The sequence below is a fragment of the Malaclemys terrapin genome, chromosome 8, assembly GCF_027887155.1.
Source record: "Malaclemys terrapin pileata isolate rMalTer1 chromosome 8, rMalTer1.hap1, whole genome shotgun sequence".
In the NCBI taxonomy this organism is placed as follows: Eukaryota; Metazoa; Chordata; order Testudines; family Emydidae; genus Malaclemys; species Malaclemys terrapin.
In genome coordinates this window covers 92,625,590-92,652,841 of record NC_071512.1, presented here as the reverse complement: position 1 = coordinate 92,652,841, position 27,252 = coordinate 92,625,590, and the positions used below count along the sequence as shown (strand labels likewise).

The window sequence follows — 27,252 nt, the reverse complement described above, 5'->3', positions numbered from 1 at the left end:
TCCTGTGATTGGCTGGGCGGGGAACAAAGCCATAGCCTTACCAGCTGAGCAGACCAAGGAGTCTGTTGCTGGGTAACACTATACACAGAGTCCAGCCTATTCCTTGTACCTCTGCTATGTGCTGGGGGGGCTCCCAGCTGCGCTGACGCTCCTTCTCCTCCTATAGACACTCTCCAACCATATAAGAAAATTCAATGGATCAGGAATAAGCTCCTTAGCTGGGTTTGTTTAGCCTCTGCTACTAAGCGTTCACCAGCTCTATGTGGTGCTTTTAGCTCTGACTGACCCTTTTGGATTTCAGCTCAAGGCCATTAGCCTCTTTAAACTCCATGCAAACCCTTTAGAAATTATGTGTACAAGCCACTAACCGCTGTGAGGCAGGAATTAGAGTGGGAGGATCACCTGCCCTTTTGCAAGACGACAGCCTCTGTGAAGCAAGAACTATATTGTGGGGGAAGGCGAGAGAGAAAGAGTCCTGCACAAGTTCTCTTATTGCTATGCACTCCAGAGCTTACCTGTTGTTGGAAAGAGAGTATATGGAGTATAAAGAAGCCAACATTTTTGTGAGTAGTATCTTTGTATATTTCCAATATCTAAGCTGGGTATAACTAATTAACATGCAACTGGCATCTTTTTTACATCCTGAGCCTGGCTTTCCCCCATTTTGTGTTAGCATCCCTTCCCATGCCCCTTCTCAACACAAGAAGTAAAACCACAAAACTATGTACTGAGTACGTACCTACAGTCTTGACCAGAATTGCACTTGGGCAGCCAGCCAGTCCCACCCCTTGCACCACTGCATCTACATTTCTATTTTTATCAAGCTAGCTTGATCAGAGCTAGTGCAGGTATGTCTACTTGAGCTGGAACCTACACCTTCCAGCTCCAGTGTAGACACATAATTCTTGGGTGGTGGTTGTTGGTTTTGGGGGGGAGGGGATTAACCCTACTATCTTTAATTTTCAAAGTTAATTCCACAGATCATCAGATGTAATTTAATGAACTAAAACTGTACATTGTTTCATAATAGTGGAGCTTTATTCTTTTGGGATTTCATTGGTAATTAGAGGAAATGTAATAAGAATCCAAATGGAGGACCTGATATTACAGTCCCCATATGCATGCAAAAATACCACTGACTTCTGGTTAGCTTCATATTGTTTTTCTAAGTGCCCTATTGGTACTTCTCCAGTGTGCACACAAAACCCTTAAGGGAACTTGGGAAAGGAATTTTGGTGCCAAAGTCCACCAAAATTCAAGTGGCAAGTGAACTACTTAATAAAAATTTAAAACAAAATATTCATGTGGACTGGCTGGCTCTGGGACTGATAACTAGTACATAGGCTCATTTGCCTTTAAGTAGATAGTTCAAATCCAGTGCTAGCTGATGATGCTTGGCTGTTAGCTTTTCATAAAAATATCACCTACTGTAGCAATATGCTGTATTTCCTACCCATCCACGCTTCCCAAAAAAGCCAGGTTGAAAAGGACTATGACCACATTACATATATATGCTTATTTTTATTGTTAGGTTTCATAAGAATCCTTCATGTTTCCACATAGTATTTTGATGAATCCAAAGGTCTCAAAGTGCTTTAGAAACATTAATTAACTAATTCTCACAACTCTTAATTTTAACTTAAAAAGTAAGCAAGTATTTTTTTAAGGGAACATGTCAAGTTCATCACGTTCCACACTTTATCTTCTTTTTGTACCTTTGTTTTAGGGCATCTTTGTCACTCCTACAAAGGATAACTTGCTGGAATGGCTAGCCGAAGTCCAGGGACTCAAGGATTCTCTTTGGGAAGGTAACATATAAAGATTTTACCATACCATGTGATTTTATAAGTGTTGTGTGTGTAATGTTATGTCTATCCGTCCATCCTTCTGGCTATTTTAAAAAACTGATAATGCAAACAGTTTTAAGAAAGCATCCAGAACTTGACTGGGTTTTCATTATTAGCTGCACATTAGTTTTCAGTACCCCTCCATAACTACATTAATACTTTGTAAATTATGTTTATTGCTAATCAATGTACAATTATGTGAATATTTTACAAAATAAGGGATGCAATTTTCATAGGAGGCATTGAATTTCAAATCCCAGCCAAGAGACTTGTGTCTCAGGAGATCACTAATAACTGCTTTATCTGTAAATGGTTGACTCTTAATCAGCACAGGTAGAGTAAGTAGTGACTGACAGTTGTTACCCTCTGACAGCAGTTTGGTGGCCACAGTCCCACCCTATTAAACAGACTGTCCACATTAAAAAACAAAAACCTATTGTTTTTGGTCCTGACTTCCTTCAAGGCTATTGATAGCGGGTTCAGGCTTGCAAGATGCTGAGCTACTTCAGCTTCTACTGAACAAATGTTATTTTACAGGGGTGCTCAGCACCTTACAAAATAGAGCCCAGAATAAAGAAGGAGTCTAACCTCCCCGATCATCCCTAGCTATGGTCCTTCCAAGACAACACTGAGGTACACTGATGTGGTAGTAGGGGGAAGCTTACCCTGTGTCAGGACTGGATTGAGGCAATCATGAGCCTTAGGCACACCGTGGCATGGGGCTCCGTGTGGCTTCATTCCCACAGTCTGACCCCCATACCAGGAACCTTCCCCCTACCTGGAGAGATCAAAGAAGGGATACGAAGCCGCCTTTTCTCCCCAGGAGAAGCAGCAAGGGCCCTCACACTTATCAATGGCAGCAGCAAAACTCAGTGACTCCATCTTGAGATGCATCAAGCAGTTCCCACTTCTCAGGCTATCTGCAGCGGTTACAGTCAAGTCATGTTTTCAAGGGTTTTTTTGCAACCCTTTGAAGAGTAGAAACTTACTTTTTTAACAAATGAAAGCTGAATCCAGGATGTAATCCCATGAGTCCAGGAATTGGGACACTAGGCATAGGTTTATAGTGCTTCTGCCTTACTCCAGCCCGGCTGTGCCTTTGCACATCAAGTACCTGTCTGTGAATTGATTTCAGCTTCCAGACCTGTTTATCTGACATTCTTCAATGGCACTAAATTCAATTGATGATGATAATCCAGCAATCCAATAAGTGTATGTATAATTAGCATTTTTATCTAATGTGAAGCATCCTGCTTCACCTGTTGTTTTCCAGAACTTGTTAACATTAGCACAAGGAACACAACTTTCAAAAACAAAACAAAAAACCCATAACAACAAAGCCTTCATTGGACAAATGCAACACAGATGTGCTTGTTAAATACAAGATTGGTATTAACTAAAGTACTATCTCTTTCTCATAATAGGGGCTGTTCTCCAGCTGTCAATAAAGTACACTGAAGAGTACAATAGTGTCCCTCCAACTCTTATATTTAACACCATTCCATTCCATCCCAATGGTAAGGACCATGTGAGAAATTGTCTGATCATGTAGTTAGATATTTCAGATACTTGTTTAGCTTGACTTTTATTTCCCTGCACTATCATTGCTCCAACAGAAACCTTGTTCAAACCCTCCCAAAAACTCTGTGCAATTTTCAGGCAGGGGATTCATAAACCATGTCTAAACCATGCATTTGAATGCTCAGGTTGTCCCACGGGTGCATAAATCTCCATTTTCATGCCCAATGCAGGATTCATGGATTAAATGCAGGATTTGGGTCTTATTAAGACTCACATATTTGAAAACTGGGCTTTCTCTGGGCCACCGCATGCCCTTAGGGACAATGCAAGCACATGTCCCTTCCTAGATAGAAGAGAGAGTGTCTGCTACTGAAGCAGGAGCTCCCGCTTCCCCTGTGTCCTGCATAACTTCCCATCCTGCACAAAGTGAAAGGCAATAAAGAAGTCTACATAGCCAAAGGCTGTGGTAATAAAAGCCGAGCAGAGGATAGCTCAGTGGTTTGAGCATTGGCCTGCTAAACCCAGGGTTGTGAGTTCAATCCTTGAGGGGGCCACTTGGGAATCTGGGACAAAATCAGTACTTGGTCCTGCTAGTGAAGGCAGGGGGCTGGACTCGATGACCTTTCAAGGTCCCTTCCAGTTCTAGGAGATGGGATATCTCCATTATTATTATTATTATTATAATAGCTCACATTTGCCAAGCATTACAGTGCCCAGCCAGTACCTGGAACAAAGTTGTTTAAATTCCCCTATACTGTGCTATTGTAGTACAGCACATCACTCTTACCAGAAGAGGTCCCCTCCACAGCCCTGACAGGCTGGCTCTTCACCTGGGTTTTGGGGGCATCTCTGGTGCTCTCTCTGCCTCAGGGTTTGATGTACCAAAGAGATCTTGGCTGCGTAGGGGAATAGCCTCCTGAATGGGTTTGTGGTCATTTTAACGCCTTCCGATGCCTTGGCCAAACTGTCCAGAACCCTATGCTAGGATTCACAGGTAGTGTCCTCATCAAAAATCCAGTACAGCTCCTCATAGTAAGGGGAGGTACTGAGAGCACTACCAGAGGTCCTGTTTGTGTCTCTAGTGGTGGTGTAACTCTGCCAGAGCTCCTTTGCTTTAGCACAACACTGGGCTTTGGCCTGTGAGTGCCCCTTCTCCCACTCTTGCTCCAATGGCCACTTATAAATCAGTGTACCAGTGACTGCTGCTAAAATGGGACTGGACATGTCCCTGTCCCCAAAGGGCAAGGAGATCCAGGACTTCTAGACAGGCCCACTCAGAAGCACAATGCATGGCTGCCATAATGGGTATGTGACTCTGGGAGTGTGGCAACATTTAAAAAGAGGTGACATCCAGTCAAACTGACCCTGAAGCGGTAGAGGACAGACACAGGTAAACAGATGTGAAGCAAAAAGAAGAACAGGAGTACTTGTGGCACCTTAGAGACTAACAAATTTATTAGAGCATAAGCTTTCGTGGACTACAGCCCACTTCTTCGGATGCATAAGTGGGCTGTAGTCCACGAAAGCTTATGCTCTAATAAATTTGTTAGTCTCTAAGATGCCACAAGTACTCCTGTTCTTCTTTTTGCGGATACAGACTAACACGGCTGTTACTCTGAAAGATGTGAAGCAATGCAGTTTGGGATGGCAATGGGAGGACTGCCAGAAGTGATAGGTTTATCCAACATTGAGATGTGTCCACACAAACCTTATACTAGCATAACTCTTTTTGAAATAGTTATCTTGCTTTCAAAACAGATTAAGGAAAATGGGATTAAATGCCAGATAAAGATTGCACAGGTACCCATACATCTGGCATTTCCTAATTTTTGAATGCTTGACTTTGCAATGCAAATGTTCTTTTAACATACTTTTTTATGTAATTTCTATAATAAACTTTGAAAGAGAATTTTTTGTGGCCAGCTTTAGTCCTGGAAACTCATACACTTTACAGCCTAGGGGCCAAATATTAGCCTCAATGATACCTTTGCATCCCCAGTGAAAGGATACATCGGTGCTATTCAAAAGAGAGTTTAGCCCACAGTTTGATATTTGGTGATTCAGTGCACTTCAGAACTAGAAAGCACATTGCTATGATGATCAATGTAAATCCGTATTATTATTTAGTACTTGAATTGCAGCTATGCCAAAGGCTCCACTCAGGGTTTTGGCCCTGTTGTACAGACACCATACAAAAACAAAGTAAGAGTATAATCTAATTGAACAATCTGAGGGAGTGTGGAATGGAGGACAAGTGTGACAATGATTTGCCCTATGCAACACCTAGGTAGTCTGAGTAATTTAAAGCTATAAATAAATAAAACAATAACTCTCACTAGTTCCTCTAGCATACAACAGCCATGTTGCATAATTCTTTTGAAGTTACACAACATTTTTTTTCAATACAGTGGATCAACATTCGGGGAGACCTTGTATAGATTTTCTAGACAATCCTAAAGAGTGGAATGGAAAGTTAACGATGAGTAGCATTTTACTCGCTATCCAGGTAAGAAAAGAGTATTGTAAATAACTTCGCTTAAATCTCTTTCCTAAAAGAAAATACTAAAATGTACTTTACCTATATAGTAGGGATTTCAAACTTGCAGACTGATTGTGTGATGTAGGATTATTCATTTGGTTTAAAATTAAAAATGCAAATGGCTGGATGACTTCAGAGCCACAGCAAATATATTCTGTAGAACATCTTTTTTTTAATAAGATTAATTTATTTTTACTTCTGTATTTGTTCCCTGGTGTCTTATTTAGCAGCACATTACTTCTGAGTAAGACAGATAGATAAATGAATGAGTATGATTGAAGCTGTTGCCAATGCTAAATATTTTTGACCAGTAGCTACTTTGATCTTTTGGATTTATGCTCTCTTATCTTGAGTAATCCACTGCTCAAGACATGTGTACTCTGCCTGATTCTCTGTTCTTTTAAAAATACTTTTTAAATGCTGATAGCTCTACTTTTAAATTCCTGAATTATCTCATGGTCAAAGTCTTGATCATGAGTGTCGGCATAGGTCTTGAGATTAGTGAGTAACTCAAAGCAGCTACCTTCAGTTTTAACACACAGGCCTCAGTGTTTCAAATTTACTGCCTTTTCTTCCAAGAAAAAAATTCATACAGCTTTTTCCTTGGAGCAAGTCCTACCCCTTTGTAATGTCTTTCCCATCACTATGAAGGATATCCTGCCCTCCACTCATGACTGAAAATGTCCCCCAGATGTATGCGTGATTTTTGTGGACATCCTAGTATTGGTTATGAGTAAAACAAATGGTAGTCATGTATCATTCATGGCTGTCTGCTTGGAATTATACAAAAACCTGAGAGAAAACAGGAAGAAGGGAGCATAGGTTACGACCACATAGCCCTTTTTTAAGAAAATCAAAATGAAGGGCCCAATCCTAACAAAGCTACAAAGTGGCCTCGTTTTTGCTTTGACTTTAACATACCAGTATGATTGGTTTTAATTCATTGTAAAACTATTAAATCAACAATTTTGATGGATTGTGAGTTCTGAGCAGAATAGATGTTTTAGAGACCAATTTGTACTTACTCTCTCTCTCTCTCTCTCTCTCTCGGTGTTTATACCTTTATACAGGTAATGCTTTCTAATCCAGAACTGGAAAATGCAGTGAATGTGGAAGCAGCAGAAATGCTGAAAAACAACATATCCTTGTACAGACAAATGGTTATACAATGTGTTAGAACTAGCCAACACCTAGAAGGTAATACTGTACTTCCTTTGTTATTACCCATAAATATAATCTTTTTCTTTTAAAACTCCTTCTTTAAAAAACAGTTTATTGTATGCTCAACAGTAAATTTATATTAGTATGATTGGTAATTTAATGTCAACAAACACCAGTTAGTGTTTTGAAAGGGAATACGCTGGGCCAAATTCAGAGCGAATGTACGTGGTCCTATAAATTACACATTGGTGAGTGAGGGCCAGTGTAATTTACATAGTGATATTAGGGAAAGTCAGATTTGTTGCAGGAAAAGTAAGTAAGAGGAAGGGCGTTAGATGAATCAGGGACCCAGAGAGCAGAAATACTGCTGTCCTTATCCTGATTTGCCTGCCCAATATGAATTGTACTCGCCTTGTAAATCTTCATGAGAATGACATTTAGTGTGCTATGGTTATGCTATACAATGACTAGCCTGCAAAAGCAGCTACAACTAGGGTAAAAATTGGGTCAGAATTTGGGTCAGTATATTTAATGTTGTTGGTGCAAGCAGGGCATGTGGCAGATATGAAAGGATATGAAAGTACTTGCTCTCAATGAGCCAAATTCCAGTCCACTCTGACCACTTTATGCCACTTAGGTGCCACAAAGTGGCTGTATTCTGGCAATAATGGGTTGGTGCCTAGAGGAGAATTTGCCTGGTGCAGAGGACATTCCTACTGGTACAAAGCCATCAGAATCTGCTGCTGTGGCAGCTGCCTACCCAAACCTCTGGAGTACTGTGTGGGACAGCTGCATTCCTTTTGGCAGGGACAGGAGGAGGAGTGCACATGCAGAGGGGAATCAAACCCAATATCTCTACCATAGTGCGGATGTGGTGGGTTGTTAATTGTATGAGTACTAGGGGGAAATATAGGACCAGATCTTTATCTGATGTAAATCAACATAGCTCCATTGAAGTCAATGGAACTGAACCAATTTACAGGATCTGACTCATAAAGTTTTTTTTTTTTTTTTAAAATGTCCATCTTCTCCTTTGCAGACCTTTCTAGCACTGGGGAAGATTGTGCTGCTTCTCTGAAGTATTACTTGCCATCTGAAACATCTTCTCTGGGCCATGTCAGGTAACAAGTTATGATGAACTAAGAAATCTTGGCCCCACTAAAGCCAATGAGAGTTTTGCCTGTGACTTTAGTAGGGCCAGGATTTCACCCCTATTGTGCTAGACTCACTCTAAATGCTAGTTCCTGGAGATAGGGTGGGGTAGGTAGCTTCAAACCCTAACACTAAGAGAATTCACAGGTGACCAGAGACAATCAGATTCTGGAGTGGTGCAAAGGGATCTGAATTAGGAAGAGAACCTGGCCCCGTATGTTAGCTTGAAATTTAACCTCAGAATTATTTCAGTGGTAATATCATGCACAACTCTAGCACTATAGAAATAAATACAAAATAAAAACAATCTAGTGTATTCTAGAAAGAATTCATTGGTTTCCCTATACTATTAAAATAATAAAATAAATCAATTATAGATAAATATGTATAATCTCCGGGAATAAATGTCATTGACTAGGTCAAACCAAAATATCACTTGACCTAACAATGACACAATTCCTGGCTATACGCCTGTAGGTGAAGAACTCATTTCAGTTGGACATAAGACTTACTGGCAATAACTGTGAAGGCAACTGCTTGCCAGATGTTTCCATAAGGAAGTTAAATAAGTGGGAATATCCACTAACAGGAAAAAGAGAATAATTGCCCCTTTTGGGATATAGCTCTTAATACAACCTGAGCCTAATGTTGCTCCTTCTGAAGTTATCAGTGGAAGTTTTGCTGTTAACTCCAATGGAAGTGGGATCATTAAGTTTTGCATGAACTTCTGAGGATACTGAATCAGAACCATTACAAAAAGAATGAACAGTATTAGTTTGTCACCAACATATTATGGATCAATCCCACCTTCTTTGGGCACCCAAAGCTTCCATTGACGGAAGTGAAAGTTCTGGGTATGGAATGGAAGGTATTAAGGGTCAAGGTCCATAATGGAATCATTTCCTTTTCAGGATATAGCTTTAAATATTGGTAAAAGCAAAACACCTCTGAAGAGCTGCTTTTGACATTTTACAGGGCCTCGAAGGCTAGAGTGTGGTGGGAGGGCATCGGATAGATAAAAATAATGGTGGTCATTGAGCTCAAGGGTCCATGTTTTCTCTGGGGCTGGTTTCCTTCCTCTCATCTTCACTATTGCCTCCTGAATGTCTGACAGCAATGGGATTGCAGCGGTTTTCCTGGTTCACACGTACAATTATCTCTTGTTATTTATAACATTATATAGAATTACATAGACTGATTTGTTTTATTTGACTTTTTTGAGTGTAACTTTAGTGCCCTTGTGGCCAAGATGGAGTCTGCTCTGCAGGCAGCTCTGGCCAAGAGAAGGCATGCGCAGGAATGCAGCAGGAGAAATCCCTTCCACCCCAGGGGCACCTGTTCCAAACCTCCCAGAGTGAACACACACCCACAGGAAAAGTACAATGGATATAACAAGGGAAATATTTATTTACAGAGGGATGAGAGGAGAAATACAACAAGGGGAAATATAGGGGGAGGAGTAAAACCGGGTTGCGTCCAAACCAAGGCCCCACAGGCCCAGTGTTAGCACTAGGGTTACCATATGTCCGGGTTTCCCCAGACATGTCCGGCTTTTGGGTCTTTAAATAGCCGTCCGGGGGGGATTTGTAAAAAGCTAAAAATGTCCGGGATTTCCCCCTGGACGGCTATTTAAAGACCCAAAAGCGGCTGACAGGGCAGCTGCGCTGGGGGAACCGTGGCAAGCCGGCGCCACCACTCACCTTCCCTCCCTTGGCCCTGGGGCAGCACGCAGCTGACAGCTCCTGGCACGGCGGTGTCAGCCCACGGGGCCCACCGCCCGGCTGGCAGGAGCCTGCAGAGCGCAGCCCTGCCCCTGCCCCGGCACACACAGAGGCAGCGAGGAGGTCTCCTCTGCGTGCTGCAGCGGGGCGGGGTTTGTAGACTCGGGCAGAGAGCCCCCCACCCCTGCCCCCCTCCCCTCGACCCAACCGTAGGAAGAAGCCAGAGGGACTGGGAGGGACCTGCCTGCTGGATGCTTCCTGGGAGCCACTCCAGGTAAGCACTGCTGGGCTCACCTGGCCCCCTGGCAGGTCCCTCTGGGGGGGCTCCCCTCAGACCCACTGCCCTCAGCCCCCACCCTGACCCTGTTCCCTCAGCTTCCCCCGCAGTGTCCCCCCAGTGCCCCCACACTCAATCTACTACCCTCAGCCCCCCTGACCCTGTTCCCTCTGCCTCCCCCACAGTCCCTCCCCTCCCCCCGATCATCTCACCAGACCCACTGCCTTCAGCCCCCACCCAGACCCTGTTCCCTCAGCCTCCCCCGCAGTGTCCCTCCTGTGCCTCCCACCCTCAGTCCACTGCCTTCAGTCCCTGCCCCTGTTCCAACAGCCTCCCCCACCGTCCCTCCCTTCTCCCTCTCCCACCCCCACCCCCCGATCATCTCACCCTGCATGGATGTGGAAATCTGTCCCGGATTCCAGGCTGTCATTAGTCCCTGGGGCAAAAGATCAGCAGAGGTTTCCAAAGGGAAGTTTGCAGCCTTTGCTCAGACACAAACATTTTCACTTTAAAAAAAAAAAAAAAAAAAATACCCAAACCAATCCTGACACCCATCTGCTCTGTCCAGATTTGCTGTTATCCCTGTTGAGGCCAAAATGGTTTGAAAAATTAGAAATCCATGACACCATTGTGTTGCTTACCCCTGTGTTGCTCCTTAATCTGATGGACCTGCCAATAATAAATAAAGATGAATGCCCTGGGAGCAGTGTGTCAGGCAGACAATTTGTCAAGTTGGAAAGTGAATGCTGAAGCCCTCACAAAATACAGAGGCTTTTCTTAACCTGAGCACTGAAAAAGAGCCAGATACCCTGCATGGGTTTGAAAGTGACAAGAGCCTAGCGACTGACCAGAGCAGCGCCAGGTTTGAAGTGACGAGGCTCTGTGTCATGAAGTCTGCATTTCCACTGAGGACTCTTCTATCGCCAGGGTAGTGCTGGTGCAGGTCTGCCGCCCGGCACAGCAATGCTGAGAGGTGCCAGTGTAGACCCGACCCACTGCCCTCAGCCCCCACCCTGACCCTGTTCCCTCAGCCTCCCCCGTAGCCCCCTTACCTCCCACCCCGAACCCACTGCCCTCAGTCCCTGCCCCCATTCCAACAGCCTCCCCCACAGTCCCCCTGCTCCCCCCAACCCACTGCCCTCAGCCTTGCCCTTCCCCAAATCTCTTCTTCAGCCTCCCCCATCATCCCACCCCCATCGCTCCCCCTGCTATCCCACCCCCTCAACTTCCCCCCATTCCAGTCCTGCTCCCCTCTCTCTCATCCCCTCCAGACCCTGTCCCTCTCCCCAACCCCCGACCCTCCCCAGCACAGCCCCATTGTCTCCCCCGCCCCACCCCACTCTACACAGTTCTCTCTACCCTGTCCCATTCATGCTCCCCTCAGCCCCTATCCTACTCCCCCTATCCCAGTCCTGTCCCATCTCCCTCAGCCCCCCCGCAGTCCCAGTCCTGTCCCCCTCAGTTCCTCCACCCTGCTTTCCCCGGTCCATCCCCACACACCCACCAACTCCCTCAACCTCCCTCCCCCCAATCCCACTGCCTGGACCCACCCCTGTCCCACTCAGGACATGCAGGAAAAAGAAGCAATGGGCTTAAATTGTAGCAAGGGAGATTTAGGTTAGACATTGGGAAAAACTTCCTAACTGTAAAGGTAGTTAAGCACTGGACAAATTACCTAGAGAGGTTATGGAATAGCAGTCATTGGAGTTTTTTAAGAGGTTAGACAAACACCTGTCAAGGATGGTCTAGTTGTTATTACTCAGTCCTGCCTCAGTGCAGGGGTTTGACTAGATGACCTGTTGATGTCCCTTCCAGTCCTACATTTCTGTGATTCACACTGAATTGCCTTGTGCCACTGTCTAGTAGTAGTGGCACACAGTTCTCTGACATGCAGGTTTATAAAATTGTAGTTAATATACAGTTTAGAGCATAGCAATTTTAAAGCTCTGCATGTTCAGACCAACTGAGCTGAAAATTGTGATCTTGTATTCAAAACTATTAAGATGTGGGCTGAAATAAAATCAGCATGAATTGCTCAACAATATCAATGGAATCAGCATTGCGCTGCTATATATTGTAAAATATTACAGTGAAATCTTGCAAGTATTACATAGCATGCCACCTTGCCCAAGTGGTAACTAAGCATAACATCTTCCTGTTTCAACATTCTTAACTTGTATCCCTCCTAGAAGTTGTTTTTTTTTCAAACACTGAATGCTGCTAAGTTATGGGTTTTAACAGGTTTTTTTTCTTTTAAACCACAGCACTGAATGTTGTTCTAAAATTGTTTTCCAAATATTCTTAAACTCCCAGTTTATCCCCCGCTGATGTTAATTGTGAAAAGTATTGCAGGTCTAATAATAATATTTGGCACTTTTGTAATTCACTGTCCAACATGTGTTTTGTGCCCTCCTCTGGTGGATTTTTAGAGGATAACTGTATAGCTACCAGCTAAGGGAGTTATAGCTTGAACTCAAGTGGTAGAAGCTCATGCTTTTAAGTCTGGATGGCTCGGGTTCAGTCTTTGGTGACTAGCTATGATGGAGGTTGCTACACTTATAATCCCTTTAATCAGAAGTTCTGAATATGCTTTGTTGTAGGCAGAACTAGCCTATAGTTAAGCAACCGAAAATTTAGAATGGGAAGTGTTGAAATGTTGGGAAGCCTTATAATTTTGCCAATCTGGAACGAACATCCCATCTGAGGGATGGGGGCGGGGAGAGAGGAGAGTGAGACAGGACCAGGAAACTGGGACAAGGAATCCAGAGCGGTAGTGGGGGGCAGTTGAAATCAGATGAGGAGCTGGGGCGGGTTAGACAGCAATAGGATAGACATAGACTGGAGGGGACAGGGAAGAAGGGTCTTTGACTACTAGAGACCACTCTGTTCTCCAAACATTTGATTCATGGGAAGCAGGGGAGGGGGAGGGGCAGGGGGCGGAGCGTTCAGGGGAGGGGCGGAGTCAGGGTGGGGACTTTGAGGAAGGGGTGGAGTTGGGGCGGGGAAAGGGGCGGAGTTGGGGCAGGGCCAGGGGCGGAGTTGGGGCAGGGCCCCTTGGAGTGTCCTCTTTTTCCAGGACTGCAATATGGTAACCCTAGGTAGCACAGTCTGACTGTGTGCAGACACATTGCTCAGTGTTTGCTCTGAGTTCAGGAGTCCTGAGCAAAGTTCCAGTCCAGTGGTGAGTCTTGGTTGCTCCTGGTCGTCTTTGGCGCCAGTGAACTTTCCCCCAACAACTTTCCCCCTCCGGTGCCCTCTTCTGCAGCTCTCTGCAAAGCCACACAGAGCGACCACCTCCCCACTTAACTAGCTAGCAACCTCCCTCCTTGTTCCCAATGCAGAGTCATAAGCCCCAGTACTCACAGCCCCAGGCAGCTCTGGGCAGCCGTGATACTGGGTCCAGCTCCGGCCTGTCCTTCTCGGGCGATTCCTCCCTGGCACAGGGCTCCTCCTGGCTCCTGTCCTGAGGTGTCCCTGATCGGCTGCCCTGTCCCAAAGGGGTTACATGAGGATTAAATTGTAAAGGTATCTTTATTGAAACAAGAGCACCCAGCACAAGACAATACAGTACATAATGAAGAGCCAAGCAAGACAATAAATTTGTGGTCTTCCAAGTCCATGTATTCCAAAAGCTGATGCTATCGGGTAGGATTCTCAAAAGCACCCAGCGTTGGCCTAACTGCTCTCACTGAGGGCTTGTCTACACTGTGCTTTAGTCAACACCGGAGGGGTATACGTTTTAGTCCACACTAGCATGTTGCACACTAACTGGCCTACTGGTCCACAGGACCCTGCCGGCACGCAATAGACGTTCCTTACTGCATGTTAACAAATTACTGTTTGAAATGGGACTACATTAACATGTACTAGGGATCATCTAGTGCATGCCAGCATGATCCACATAGGTCAGTTAGTGCATGACACATAGTGTGCACTAAAATTTACACCCCTCTGGTGCAGACTAAAGTAGGGTTGCCATATGTCCGGATTTTCCCGGACATGTCCGGCTTTTTGGGCCTCAAATCCCTGTCCGGGGGGAAATCCAAAAAAGCCGGACATGTCCTGGAAAATAGGGAGGGAGGGCCTGGCGGTGCGGGGCCGGCGCAGTGCTCAGCAGGGGCTGGGGCCAGGGCCCCATGGAGTGTCCACCTTTTTAAAAATTAAAATATGGTAACCCTAACTAAAGCGACATGTAGACAAGCCCTGACACACAGGATAAAACTCCCACTGATTTCAGTGCGGGCAGAGGTAGGCCAACACTGGGTGTCTGAAAATTATTATTATTAGTAGTAGTAGTAGTAGTAGTATTGTGGTAGCACCTGCGAGTCCCACTCCTGGACCAAGACCCTATTGTGCTAGGTGTGGTATAGAGGTAGAACAAAAAAGATAGTCCCTGCCCCACAGAGCTAATAATCTAGGTAAAATCACCCCCGCCACATTAAAACAAGAGTTTACTTAGCTACCCAAACAATTTTTTTAAAACATGTAATGGCAAGCGAGATAATACATTTCAAAAGGCTAATGGATCTTGAACAAAATAATGTATTGTGGAGATATATTAGTATAAGGTCACAACCAACTTTTTCCCCCCTGATTTTTGGCCTTAACTCCCTCTTCTAAATGTCTCAAGCGAAATCTCTGTAATTGATGTCTAGTATAAATGGTCTTTGACCAGATTTTTGGGCCAGAACAAAGTGGTCTGACGTGCTGTTTCTGAGACATGTCGCTAACAAAAAAGATGTATTTTTCTCTTTTTCAAAACTATTTTCATGGATTTTTTATGTCACGTTATTTCTGAGGCAGCTGGGCCATGAAACCCTACTCTTGTCTTTATTCTAGAGTCTGTATAGAGATTTGGGGTGAAATCCTGACTCCACTGAAGTCAATGTTAAAACTCCCATTGAGTTGAGTGGGGCCAGGATTTCTCCTCTTGATCTTAATCCTTGGTATAGATGAGGGGGTGAGGCTGTCTGGGGACTGTATTAGCCTTGGTGCAAGTTAGAGTGAGCGCAAAGTTTAACTAGGAGGAGAATTTGGTCTAGTGTGAGTGTGAATAAACCAGACAGTAATGCAATTAATAGTTAAAAAATGCAATATTTAAATAACCACTTTGCTTCATTTATATTGAATATATGTGTAATAGTTTTGAGACTAAAGATATAGCCAGGGCCGGCTCTAGGATTTTTGCCGCCCAAAGCAAAAACAATTTTGGCCGCCCGACCCCGTTCTTTAATTACCCCACCCCCGGCCCCGCCTCAACTCCGCCCCTTCTGCAAATCCCCAGCCCTGCCTCCTCCCCCCAGGCCCTCAAGCCTAGGAGGGAGGCGGCCACTCGGAGTCTCCCCCTCCTCCCACGTTTGAGAGCCTGGGAGGGAGGGTGAGTAGCGGCGCGTGAATCAACTGTTTCGCGCACCATGGCAGCAGCAGCGGAGGTGAGCTAGGGTGGCCGGGGCACATTTTTAGGGGCGGCATTCTGGCGCCGGCCATACCGCCCCTAAAAATGTGCCGCCCCAAGCACCAGCTTGTTTTGCTGGTGCCTAGAGCCGGCCCTGGATATAGCCATAAAACATATAAAGCGGGTTTTAAAAAAACTCTACCCTGCGTTGTTTGTTGGTGAGGTATAGCTATTTTAGAAGGTATATATTCCTTCCCTATCAGCTCTATATTCCCTTAACCAGATCTGTTTTATAAATAATCAGAAAATTGGTTCTTTTCTGCTAAACTAATCCCTGGAAGGGGATGGGGGGAGGGCAGACTATGAAAATAATCCATCTGGTTGTCTCATAAACTGGTAACATGTAAACATAGCTAAAACGTCTTTAAAATATTAGTGTTTGCTCTTGTTTAAGCTGGCTGCTTTACACACTAGTGACGCTATATCTCTGTCATTTGTGAGCAGCCAGTAAAGCAATAATTTAAAACCCTTTTAATTCATTCTGTTGTTTTGTGGAAGGTTATGCATGAAAATCTGTGTTTACTACCGAATTGTCTGATCACCAGAAACTTTACTATGCATTTATATTTTCAGAAGGATTACAACCATTTCGTTTGAAGATTACCACAGGATGTGGTCAGGAATAGCCACATCAAAAGCAGCAGAACATTTTAAAGCCCCATGTAAGATGATATGCCTGATTTAGTAAAATTAAACATAATGGACCTGATTCTTCTCTCCTGCTGGATTTACACTAGTGTAACAACTTTGACTTCAGTGGAGTTGTTCCTGATTGTGAGATCAGAATCAAGCCGTGTATCCTAAGCATCCACAAATGAGTGTCAGATCCTCAGGTGATGTAAATTGACATAGCTGCAATGACTTCAATAGAGCTATGTCAGTTTACACCAGTTGAAGATCAGGCCCTTATTCTTATTTATTATTTCATTGTCCTAGGAGTCCCAGTCATGGACTCCGCCTAGCACAGCGGGTCCAATGTACAAACATGGAACAAAAAGAAGGTCTCTGCCCCCAGGAACTTACAATCTAAGTAAGTTCTTGTTAGGAAGTTTGAAAACCCGGGTTTGTATGGAAGAAAACGTATTAAGGAGTCATTAGTGAAGTGTATACAATTATGATGAGTAGAAAAACGTTTTGAGAGGAGGATAAGATCAAAACAAATCCGATGTGAACTGTGGCCAACACAGTGCTCTGATGATAATACAATGTTCCACCACCAAAGTCTGTTGTAACTAAGTTACCAGCACACTTGGATGCATGACAATGCTTTAACAGGATTTATGGGGGATTACTTATCGGAGTTTCAGTCTGCAGGATCAGGTTTATATTGTTATTTATTATATATTCTATTCAAAAGAAATGTGTATCATATAATCACCATTTTATGTTCATGCATTTCAGTGGTAATTCTTGTCCTGTTTTGTTGTTTTATTCATAATACTTTAAAAGTGCACATATAGTGTTGCCATCCACCTAAGACAAACTATCAAAATTTGCTCTCAATTACACTAGTGTTTATCAGAGTAACTCCACTGAGTTTCATGGAATTACTTCAAATTTACCCCATTTTAACTAAGGTCAGAGTCTGGCCCAGGGACCTTATTAATAGCAATACGTAGTTGTTAATGGTTGAGGTCCTGATTCCATTGCAGTTGATAGCAAAAGTCTCATTGACTTTAATAGTGCAGCATTCTGCTATAAACTTCTCCAAGTGATGCATATGCTTGTACTACTCTGATATTTAATATTTCTTTAGGGAATGTGATGATTGGTGCATCTTTTTCTCTAACTGTAACTTTCTGTAATTATGCCATTATAGTGTTTGAAGATCCAACATTTATAGGGAACTGCTATGGCTGGAAGGCAAAAAATGTGAGAGAAACAGGAGAATGGGATGAGAATACGTAAGTGTCTTAAATCCACTGAGCTTAAATTGCTATACAATTAGACCCAGGGTCTTTGCATATGCAATGGCAACATTTGAACTGTAGTGCTTTTGTTATAATTTCTGGCTGTTCATATTTGTACCCTACAAAATGTTACCAGACTGTTGATAATTGTTCTGAACTGTGTCTTTGATTTTGAGGTTTAGGGCCAAATCCCACCCTGTGTTGTGTGGATGGTCTGAGGGTAGACGGCATTGGGAACAGAAGCAATGTAGGATTCCTACCTAGTAATGTCCAAGAAAATTCTAGGACAGGGCTCTACTAGAATTAGGGTGACCAATAGCAACCGTGAAAAAACAGGACAGGGGATGGGCGGGGGGGGGGGGGTAATAGGCCCCTATATAAGAAAAAGTCCCAAAAAACGGGACTGTCCCTTTAAAAACAGGACATGTGGTCACCCTAACTAGAATGGATGCATGCTGCTTTTTTAGGGACCAGCAGTAAGGTGAGCCTCTTGAACACCCGAATCACTCTGAGACTCCCATAGATTCTCCACTGCTTCCTTCCACCCTGCCAAACACAGCTCAGGCAAGTAAAGTCAGCTGAGGATCTGGATCAAAGCCCTTAAATGTTGAGTGCCTACTCACATTTTTCAATAAGTTCCCCTGTGACTGAAACCCTGTTTCCAAGCACATTCGTAAGGAAAAGGCAAAGCAAAATGCAAGGTCATTGTGCTGCCCTGTAATCTTTCCGATCAAACTGGACTTTCTCACTCCTTTTTATTACTTCTGAAGCTTTACAATAGGCCAAAAAGTTAGGAACCCCTTTTACCAGTCAAATCCTATTTGCCTTCAGCATGAATCGGAAGAAAATGAACGGGTAATTTCAGGTTGAATTTGAAGGACAGCAAGTTCTTAACCCAAATTAAAAGCTTATTTTTCTTTCTGAAGAAACCTCTAGAATATAAGGTTAATTTTCCTTTGACATGACTTCCTTGTTTTATTTCCTTTAACAGAACTCCTTTGTTTTGTATGTTTGATAATTGTTTCATTATGTAGTGCCACAGCATCCTATATGACCCAGGAAAATATTCAGAAAAACCAGAAACTTGTCCTTTTAAACTCATCTGTCCATTTTTGCATATGGCTTAACAGTCAGGAGTTGTTTCAGAAAGCTGTCTTTTTCACTGTCAAGCATAGCACATTTTTCATGTTAGTTTCATTAGAGCTGGAAAGGAAATTACTGTGTGGTTTTTTGGGGGGGAGTGGGTAGAGGAGGGAATCTATTGGTTTGAAATAGCCACATCTCACTGCCATCTGGTGGTAGAAGACCATATACTTTTAACAGATTTTTTTTTCTGTCTTTGAACTTCTGGGTTTGATTAATCAAAGGCAGGTTCAAATGCCCGGAACCAGGTTCAAACAGAGTTACCTCTCGTACAGTATTCTTTCCCCAATTGCAAACAGCTCACAAAACATGCTTGTGCTTTAAAGCTTGCAATATGTCCTTCGCTCGTAGCATTGGGTAGGGAAGTAAGAGGCCAAATTTTCTGACATCAATGCAGAAACAACCTTAATTGTTGACTATATAATAATATAGTTTACGTTTTCTTATTAAAGTTGTAGCTCATTCATGAACCATTATAAAGTAGATTGCAACACAGTTTGCTTTTGTATAACACTATTCATATAAAAATATTCCAAGATATTTCACAGCTGATTATGTGCATTCATTTACTACACTAGTGTGTACGTAATTAGTGTTGAGTCTAATTCAGCTCTGTTACACCAGTAAAAATCTGGACTAACTCTGCTAAGCCTATGATTTACCCTGGAGTAACAGATAGCTGAATGTGGCACATCATTGCTAGATAAGATAGTTGCCAATTTTGGTCAGATGAATTCCTGGAGAGTTGGCAGCCCTTAGGGCAGTGATACAGAGAGAATGGTTGGTCACAAGGGACACCCAGGTACACAATATGTTGTTTATAATTTTAGTGATGTTATAAAATCATAGACCAGAAAGCAGAGATGGATCTTGAAATGGCATTTAAAGCAGCCAGAGAGTCAGGGCAGATGGATAAATCTTCTGATAGTGGCAGAAGGAAGATAGTGTGCATGGACAAAAGGGGTGAACAGTAAAGAATTAGTATCTGGAGGGCATGTGGAATGGCCTGGAGGGTTGGAGGATCTTGAAAATTAATGGTCAGGTTTTATGTCAGAGGGAAGTTTTCTGAAGATGAGAATAAAAGGAATGATGAAGTTCCTCAGCACACAGCTATAGGCCCCCATTCAGCAAAGAACTTGAGACAAGCTTTCAACTGAGGATCTCAAAGTGCTTTACTAATTAATGCAGCTGCACAATTCCCCTGTGTGGTAGGTAACTCCATTACCTTCATTTTGTACATGAGGAAACTGAGGAACCAGAGAGGTTAAGTGACTTAATGTGGTAATGAATGTGTAAAGATTGATCCTTTTGTATTTTTCCTCCTCTGATATGAAAAGGCATTCCAACCACGTAGACTAACTGAGCACCATTTCCTTTTTTAAATTCAGTGCTGCTGGGTTACTTCACAAGAAAAAGTACATAAAGCCAGTACACTTCTACATATTTTTTTTTATTTTTTAACTCTTCCTACCTGAAAACAGTGGTGCAATATTATTTATCAAAAGTTAAAACCTTGTTTGCCACCTTGTGGCTGGAAAGAGAATGCATTGAACAAATGTTCTTTTCATGTAGTTGAACTTTCAGTTTCATGTGATCAAAGATAAATTAAAAGTCCCATTAACAGCAGCCTGTTCTATAGCCTTTTCCCCACTGCAAAGGGATCATAAATGTTCCGGAAGGTATGAATACATCAAATATTCTCTACCAGTCAAGAGAAAATAAAGTACATCATACTATGAATTTAATTACTCCAACAGTCTTCTCTCACACACTTAGTTATATTCTAATGGTGCAGAGAGAAAGTGGAGAGAAGTCTGAGACGTTAACAATAGTAAATGAATCCTTGAGGCAGAACGTGAGTGTAGGTGTGACGTACCAGGGTACAATCCAAATTGAGTAGCTGTGCCACCCCTGCCCTGTAACCTGGGGTGCCCTGTACAATGCTTTGTGGTTCACAAACAGTCTCCAGCACGTAAGTCACTCCCAGCTATGTCTTTGTGTGTGATGCAGCCAGCTAGCCATACCTTGGCTCTTACCAGCCTTAAACAACACCAGTCCCAACATACTCCCAGTCTCAGATTTCCCCCCAGAAACACGTCTTGTACTGCCCAGCCCTCTCCTGGGCAATGCAAATATACTGAGTCCGTTATTCCTTTAAAGGAATAATATGCACACGACTTGTTACCCCAAATGGAGTCACCCAGAAACTTCAACCTGATCAGACTATTTTATCTAAAACAGTAAAACAAATTTATTAACTACACAGAGAGATTTTAAATGAGTACAAGTAATGAGGCATAAAAGTCAGAAATGGTTACCAGGAAAATAAAGAGAAGACATTTACTAATGCCTAAGTTAACAAACTATCTTAGATTCAAGCAAAGTTTCGCACCACATGCTTCAGCAGATTACTGATCAAACTCTCAGGTCAGGACCCCTTTCCCAGAGTCCCATGCCTGCTTCCTGTGTCTCTTCAGGCACAGTGAATGCGATAGGCAGGGAAAGAGAAAAAGGTGCCGCGGGGTATTTGTCCCTCTTTTTATAGTTTCAGTTCCCTCTTGAAAAACTTTTCCAGTTGAGACCCAGGAGCCAAAGAGTCTATGTGGAAGGATATTTCCTCCTCTTTTTTTCCATCTGTCGTCTGTTTTTCTTTGTTTCCATTCCTGCTTGATGATTCTGTTGCTGCTTAAATGCAAATTAAGCAGAGCATACATTCCTTTGTTTAGGACAGACCTGTTTGCAAACTTCTGTTTGGGCAGTGCTGTGGCGTTTGGAACATGTGTTAATAACAACATACAGGGGAATCTTATAATTTCACCTACAATGTTGTCACACAGAGGGCCAGCTCTAGGCCGATTCCCCCGAATCGGGCCGCGCGCCTAAGGGGGCCCTGCGCCCTAAAGAAGAGCGCCTAACTTTTTAATTTTTACTCACCTGGCGGCGGTCTGGGTCTTTGGCGGCACTTCGGCAGCGGATCCTTCACTCGCTCCGGGTCTTCAGCAGCATTTCGGCGGTGGGTCCTTCAGTGCCATGGAAGACGCGGAGCGAGTGAAGGACCTGCCGCCGAAGACCCGGACCACCGCCGGGTATTCGAATCAGGCCCCGCACTTCCTAAAGCCAGCCCTGGTCACGCATATTTTATCAGGATGATACTGACCAGCAAATTATGAGTTTTTGGATGATATATTGCAAAGCATACTTTGTACAAAGATTATCAAAATAGTGTGCAGGGTTTGAATACAGTGGTGTATTCTGTTCCAGTAGGAATTAGAAACAATTACTTTTTAGCGTTGCACTTAATCCACCCTTCCCATTGGACTCCCCTTTACCTTTTCAATCCTCTGCTTTGCACTTTCTGTCTCCAAATATAACCTGTTTAAAATGGCAGGCAAGTTTTTTGAATGAGAAGACTGAAAGGGACATTGTCAGCTTAAAAATCAGACCATGTGCTAGAAATTCACGTTTTTGTACTTGTGTCACAAGTAACATCTCAGATTATTAAAGTGCAGGGAACCTTAAGTGCACACCAGCAGGTCTACATGGACTAATTAATGCACAACCCATTAGTATGCTTTAGCAATCACACCCCGGTAGCGTCCATTACCTGACCAGTGTAGACAAGCTCAGTTTTACATATGTCTATAAGGCTTAGTTCTGCAAAGTGCCAAACACTCCGACCCTGATCTAGCAAAGCACTTAAGCACATGATTAACTTTAATTATGCAAGTAATCCCATTGACTTTAGTGGAACTTTTCATGTTTAAAATTATGCATGTGCTTAAGTGCTTTGCTGGATTAAGGCCAGAGTTACAGAACCATATAGATAATTAGTGTCACTTTCAGGTTCTTATTTATTACAGCTTCTTAGTGCTTTGCTGACTAGGAATGGGCTTAAGCACATTTGAAGTTGAGCACATGCTTAAGTGTTCTGTTGATTTGGGCCCTATAGAAGTTAGTTTTAACCAAATTTATGTTTGATAGTATCCATTAATTTACTTCTGTTTCTGCTTACAGATACAATGCTATTGTCTCTCAACTCATCAGAAAGCAAAGGCAACAAACAATAGATGAGAAACTGATAGAAATTAGGAAAATGGAACAGGACAACAACCTGCTTTACCAAACTCCAGGTAAAGAATCAGTACCATACAATGTAATGTTTCTGATATCTGCACGTAGAACCTGATTTACTGTTCACTTACACAGGAGCACCGCCAGCTTTTTTGCTGCCCTAGGCGGCGGAAGGTCCCGCCCCCAAAATGCCGCCCCCGACAGAGGTGGCAGAAGGTCCCACCCCCGAAATTGAACCTCATTGAAGACAATGGGAATCTTTCCATTCACTTCAATGGATCAGGCTCCAGATGAGAATCAAGTTTACAGGTCTGATTCTCCTGACTTGCTCTAGTGAAAAGTAGGTGTAACGCCACTGAAGTGAATGAAGTTTCACCTGTGTAAAAGAGAGGAGAATCAGACTCTATATGTCTAGGATCAGGAATTAGGTCACATTTTCACTAGTAAAAGACACAGGGCAGGCTCTTAATGATGAAATGGAGAGCTGAACCGTAGCTGTTACATGTGGGAGTCAACGGAGTCCTACTGACACAGTCTTTAATACTATGAGTGTGGTGGTGTGAATGGCAGAAAGAACTTGTTTCTGGTCCAGGACAGAACATTGCTTTGTCCTGAGCCTGAGTCCCAGTGTAAGATGGGAGAGAAACTCCACATTTGATAGGTTGGAGTTTTGGTTTTAATTCGATGGCAGTTGATTAAAGCAATTTGTGATGTTAGAAGTAGTCCCAGTTTAGATGGGATAGCGGTCAGAGTTCAGAGGACAGATAAATGTGGTTTATCACACGATTCTGCCATTTTTTCATATAGGTATCACGTGATTTATAGTATGGACAGTCTCTGTATATGCCTAGGAGATATGGATCCAGAAATCAGGCAAATTAAGATCTGCATTTTAAAAATGAAAAATGTGACTGTAGCTTGTTTTGGCAAACTTATTTGTACTTACCTGTTGTCTCCTTTCTCTTCATTAATCTGTTCTGCTATGCATATTTCAAACCATCGATGTCCCTGGTCCAGTACCAAAAAGTCAAGCAGCAGGTGAAAAGAGACCCCTCAGCAAAGAGGAAGAGCCATGGGAGAGTGAAGTGGACAATCTAGTAGCCTGGACTAACACTCTTTGTACCAAAGGATTAGAGGATTAAACTGTGAGATCACACATACAGACATGGAAACACTTTTTTCTTACCATTTAACAAAAGACTTCTGTACCATTCCTATGGGGTGAATCCTCAGTTCTCATTCACTCTTTATTCAGGCAAATTCCTATCAGCTTCAACGAGAAGGTGAGTAAAAACTGAGCAGGAATCTCACCTCTGTGAACTAGATTATTTGCTGATACCTGTGCTACCACATTGGCTTCAGTGGATTTGCTGTGGAGTTACCGGTTGGATCGTATTACATCTCTCTATTGGTGCTGCACAAGATGGAACAGACTCTGCAGTGCACTCTCTTAGTTGTGTTCGCTCTAGAGGACTTAACGGAGTAAAAAATGGGTTGGTCATTACAGACAGAAGATCTGCTCTCTCTGTGTGTTTGGCATCAGATCTATTAAGAAGAGACCATTTCTCCATAATCATTTTTATAGTCAAACCACACTTTAAGGTTCTGTCTTTAAGCACTCAAAAAACAGAAAATGGCAAAGCTAATGTTGTTCTTGTAACCTTAACTCTGACCTTTCATGCTTATAGGGTATGATGCAGCCTTTAATATACGTGATCCCTGAACCAATGTTAGCTGAGAAAGGAGTGAATGTTGTACAGCTTCTGGGAAAGAACTCAATGTGTCTCTAAACCCTAACTTTCTGGCTTGTCAATAGTGGTCTTATCTAGGTTATAAAGGCAGTTTAGGCCTACTAGTCTGGTGGTTAATAGTCTGGTAAATCACAGGTATGTGAAAAAAGAGGGGAAGGATTCATAAAGGAAGAAATAAGGCCTATGGCCTTAATCCATGCTACCTAGATTTCAAGACCCAATCAGGTTCTCTTATTCAGCTCAGCAGGGGATTTGCTGACTTAGGGACTGCAGAGTCAGGCCGATAAAACCATCTAGTTTTTGGTGGAGTTTACAAACGTTGTAGATTGTAAGCTGCTTGAGCCAGGGACTGTCCTTTTGCTCTGTGTCTGTATGGTGCTTGGTACCAGTCCTGACTGGGGCTTCTAGGTACTACTATCATTTAACTAATACTAGTGGTGCACTGTGTGTCATAGGGGAACCTAAAGCCAGAGAAGACTGGTAAGGGGGACAAATGATAGTTTGTGGTGGAATCAATTAGAAATGTCAGTTATTTGGTAAACTTTGAAAAATATTTAGAATCTAGTACAGCTTCTCCTCTGTACAATGAGGATAATAGACTTCCCTTCCTCACAGGAGTGTTGTGAGGATAAACACATGAGATATTGTTAGGTGCTCAGCTATTACAGTGAGGGTGGGGGGCTGTGATGAAGCAGATAGGCCCCACACTGGCAACGAAAGGGTTAACGAGAGCCTGGGGAGCCAATGAGCCCCATCCTACTACGCTGGCAGCAAATGTGAAGCATGAAGAGGGGAGTTAAAAGGAGGAGACCGAGCTCCCTCAAATCTGCTTCTCCTGCTGTGAGAAGCCTGGCTGCAGCCCAGAGACTGAACTAGCTTGTCAGTCAGACAAGGCCCATTAGAAGGGACGACCAGACCCTGGCAGATCAGCTGAAGTATGAACTGTTTGAAGACAAGCCCTGAATAGAAGGGAGGGTTGCACTGAACGTTCATCAGAAAACCCAGTTTTGAGCTGTGGTTTCTTGTTCCTGATTTCTTTTGACCTCAGTAGCCTGGAAGGGGTAGGTCTGAAGTGTGTCTTAGCTGGAAGGACAGCTGGCCTACAGTCAAAGACCTGTGGCTGGGTGAGTCGTGCCCTGATGGGCCACGAGGGCACACCACAGAGGCACGCCCAGTCACAGGGGCATTGTAAGTACCTAAGATAGATGGATAGTGTACTGAACTGGGACGTAAATGACCTGGGATCTCTTCCTGGCTCTGCTGCTACCTATTGCATGCTGTGGACAATTCACCTCTTGGAGCCTTTTTCCTGTCCCATCCTTTGTTTGCCTTTTCTATTATGATTGCAAACTCTTTGGGGTGGGGTCTGTCTCTCTCCATGTGTTTGCACACTGCCCACCCCAAAGGGGCTCTGATCTCATTTGCGGTCTCTAGAGATCTGTAAAAATGCAGGCATTTAAGTTAAAACTTGTTTCTAAGACAAAATAACACACATTTGGAACTCCCCAATTACTTTCATAAACTGTAGGCTTCCTTTAGAAGAGCTAACGTTTCTGTTTAGTGCATTTTATAGCCTCTATTTACTTAGGAAGTTTCATGAGTTCTGAGATCACCCAACTTAAACAAGGAACATAGCTGTGGGAGGAACAAAGTTTCAAGCTGTGCAGAGCTACACATGCACATCTGGAATGATTTATAAACTTTTTTGCCGAAAATAATATAAATATTTCCACACACTGCAGTCAAAGGACAAGGAATAGTCCTGGAAAAGAATTAGCCCCAGCAGACTTGCATTTGAAGAGAGGGGAAGATCACTGTTGCCCTGATGTTGACCATGTCCATTCAGACAACTCTGTACATGGCTTTAGAATGCAGAGCTTTACCGGACTGTGTGAAGCTGGAGTTAGAATTTCAGTTTGTGAATGCACATCTTATTTTAATTCTGTCGAACATATGTGGAAAAATGATCTCCAGCAACAATTGCCTTCTATAATTTTCAGTATAAATCTAGCCCCAATGTTTCCAGCATAAAACATGTCAGGGCTCTGCATTGCAAGTTTGAGAAGTCCCTTAAATTTTGGATCAGATTTTTATGGGCTCTTGTGTGTGACCTTTGTTTCATATGCCATATGTTGTGTGGGGGGTGTTCTCCCTACAATGCATGTGTGCGATGCTATGCGCTCATATCAAGTCTATCTGTAGTGGGGAGTAATGGGATACCCAGTCAGTTGTGCATACAGAGAGAAACTTGCTAATTCATTGGTTTGTCTACATGCATTAGATACAAATCAGCCAATAACGCTGTTTGGACCCAATTCTGATTATACATGCATTGACTTTACACCGATATAATGCTAGTGGAATTACTTCAGCTTTACACTGGTATAAGTACAATCAGAATCGGGCTCTCTGGTTTTGCTTTTAGGGTTTTTTTAAAGCACAGTATCCTCTAGATGGCGCTATATTACTATGTAATACACAAACTGTTGCATCCTCTTCAGAGGGATCTGCATTTTATCTGTCTATTTTTAGTGACGTCTTGGGTGTTTCTGTCTTTAATTGTTTATAACTATAACTCCTTAGCTATTTATTTGAAACAGTGTATCCTTTGGTGTGGAAGGATGTTTAATGCAGCATAGTGGAATGTCTCTGTGACAAAACTTCTGTTGTGCTTTATCATGGCAAGTAAAGAAAGTTGATCACA

At 43.1% G+C, this 27,252-nt stretch overlaps 1 protein-coding gene across 1 annotated transcript; it reads left to right on the top strand.

Moving 5' to 3' along the window:
• The first annotated feature begins 221 nt into the window (after positions 1 to 221).
• UBE2U (ubiquitin conjugating enzyme E2 U) lies at positions 222 to 27,252 on the top strand. The gene is made up of 10 exons (XM_054037836.1): positions 222 to 563; positions 1,727 to 1,808; positions 3,272 to 3,364; positions 5,777 to 5,874; positions 6,978 to 7,104; positions 8,108 to 8,189; positions 16,247 to 16,335; positions 17,493 to 17,577; positions 22,741 to 22,856; positions 23,815 to 27,252. The coding sequence occupies exons 1-10, from the start codon at positions 498 to 500 to the stop codon at positions 23,937 to 23,939; spliced, it is 963 nt and encodes a 320-aa protein (XP_053893811.1). The 5' UTR covers positions 222 to 497; the 3' UTR covers positions 23,940 to 27,252.

What these genes read in the sequence shown, in the direction of transcription:
- UBE2U (XM_054037836.1), top strand. Translation starts at nt 498, where the DNA reads ATGCACTCCAGAGCTTACCTGTTGTTGGAAAGAGAGTATATGGAGTAT. An exon ending in TCTTCTCTGGGCCATGTCAG is followed by an intron (nt 8,190 to 16,246) that starts GTAACAAGTTAT and finishes TTATATTTTCAG; the next exon opens with AAGGATTACAACCATTTCGT. An exon ending in CCTGCTTTACCAAACTCCAG is followed by an intron (nt 22,857 to 23,814) that starts GTAAAGAATCAG and finishes TCCCTGGTCCAG; the next exon opens with TACCAAAAAGTCAAGCAGCA.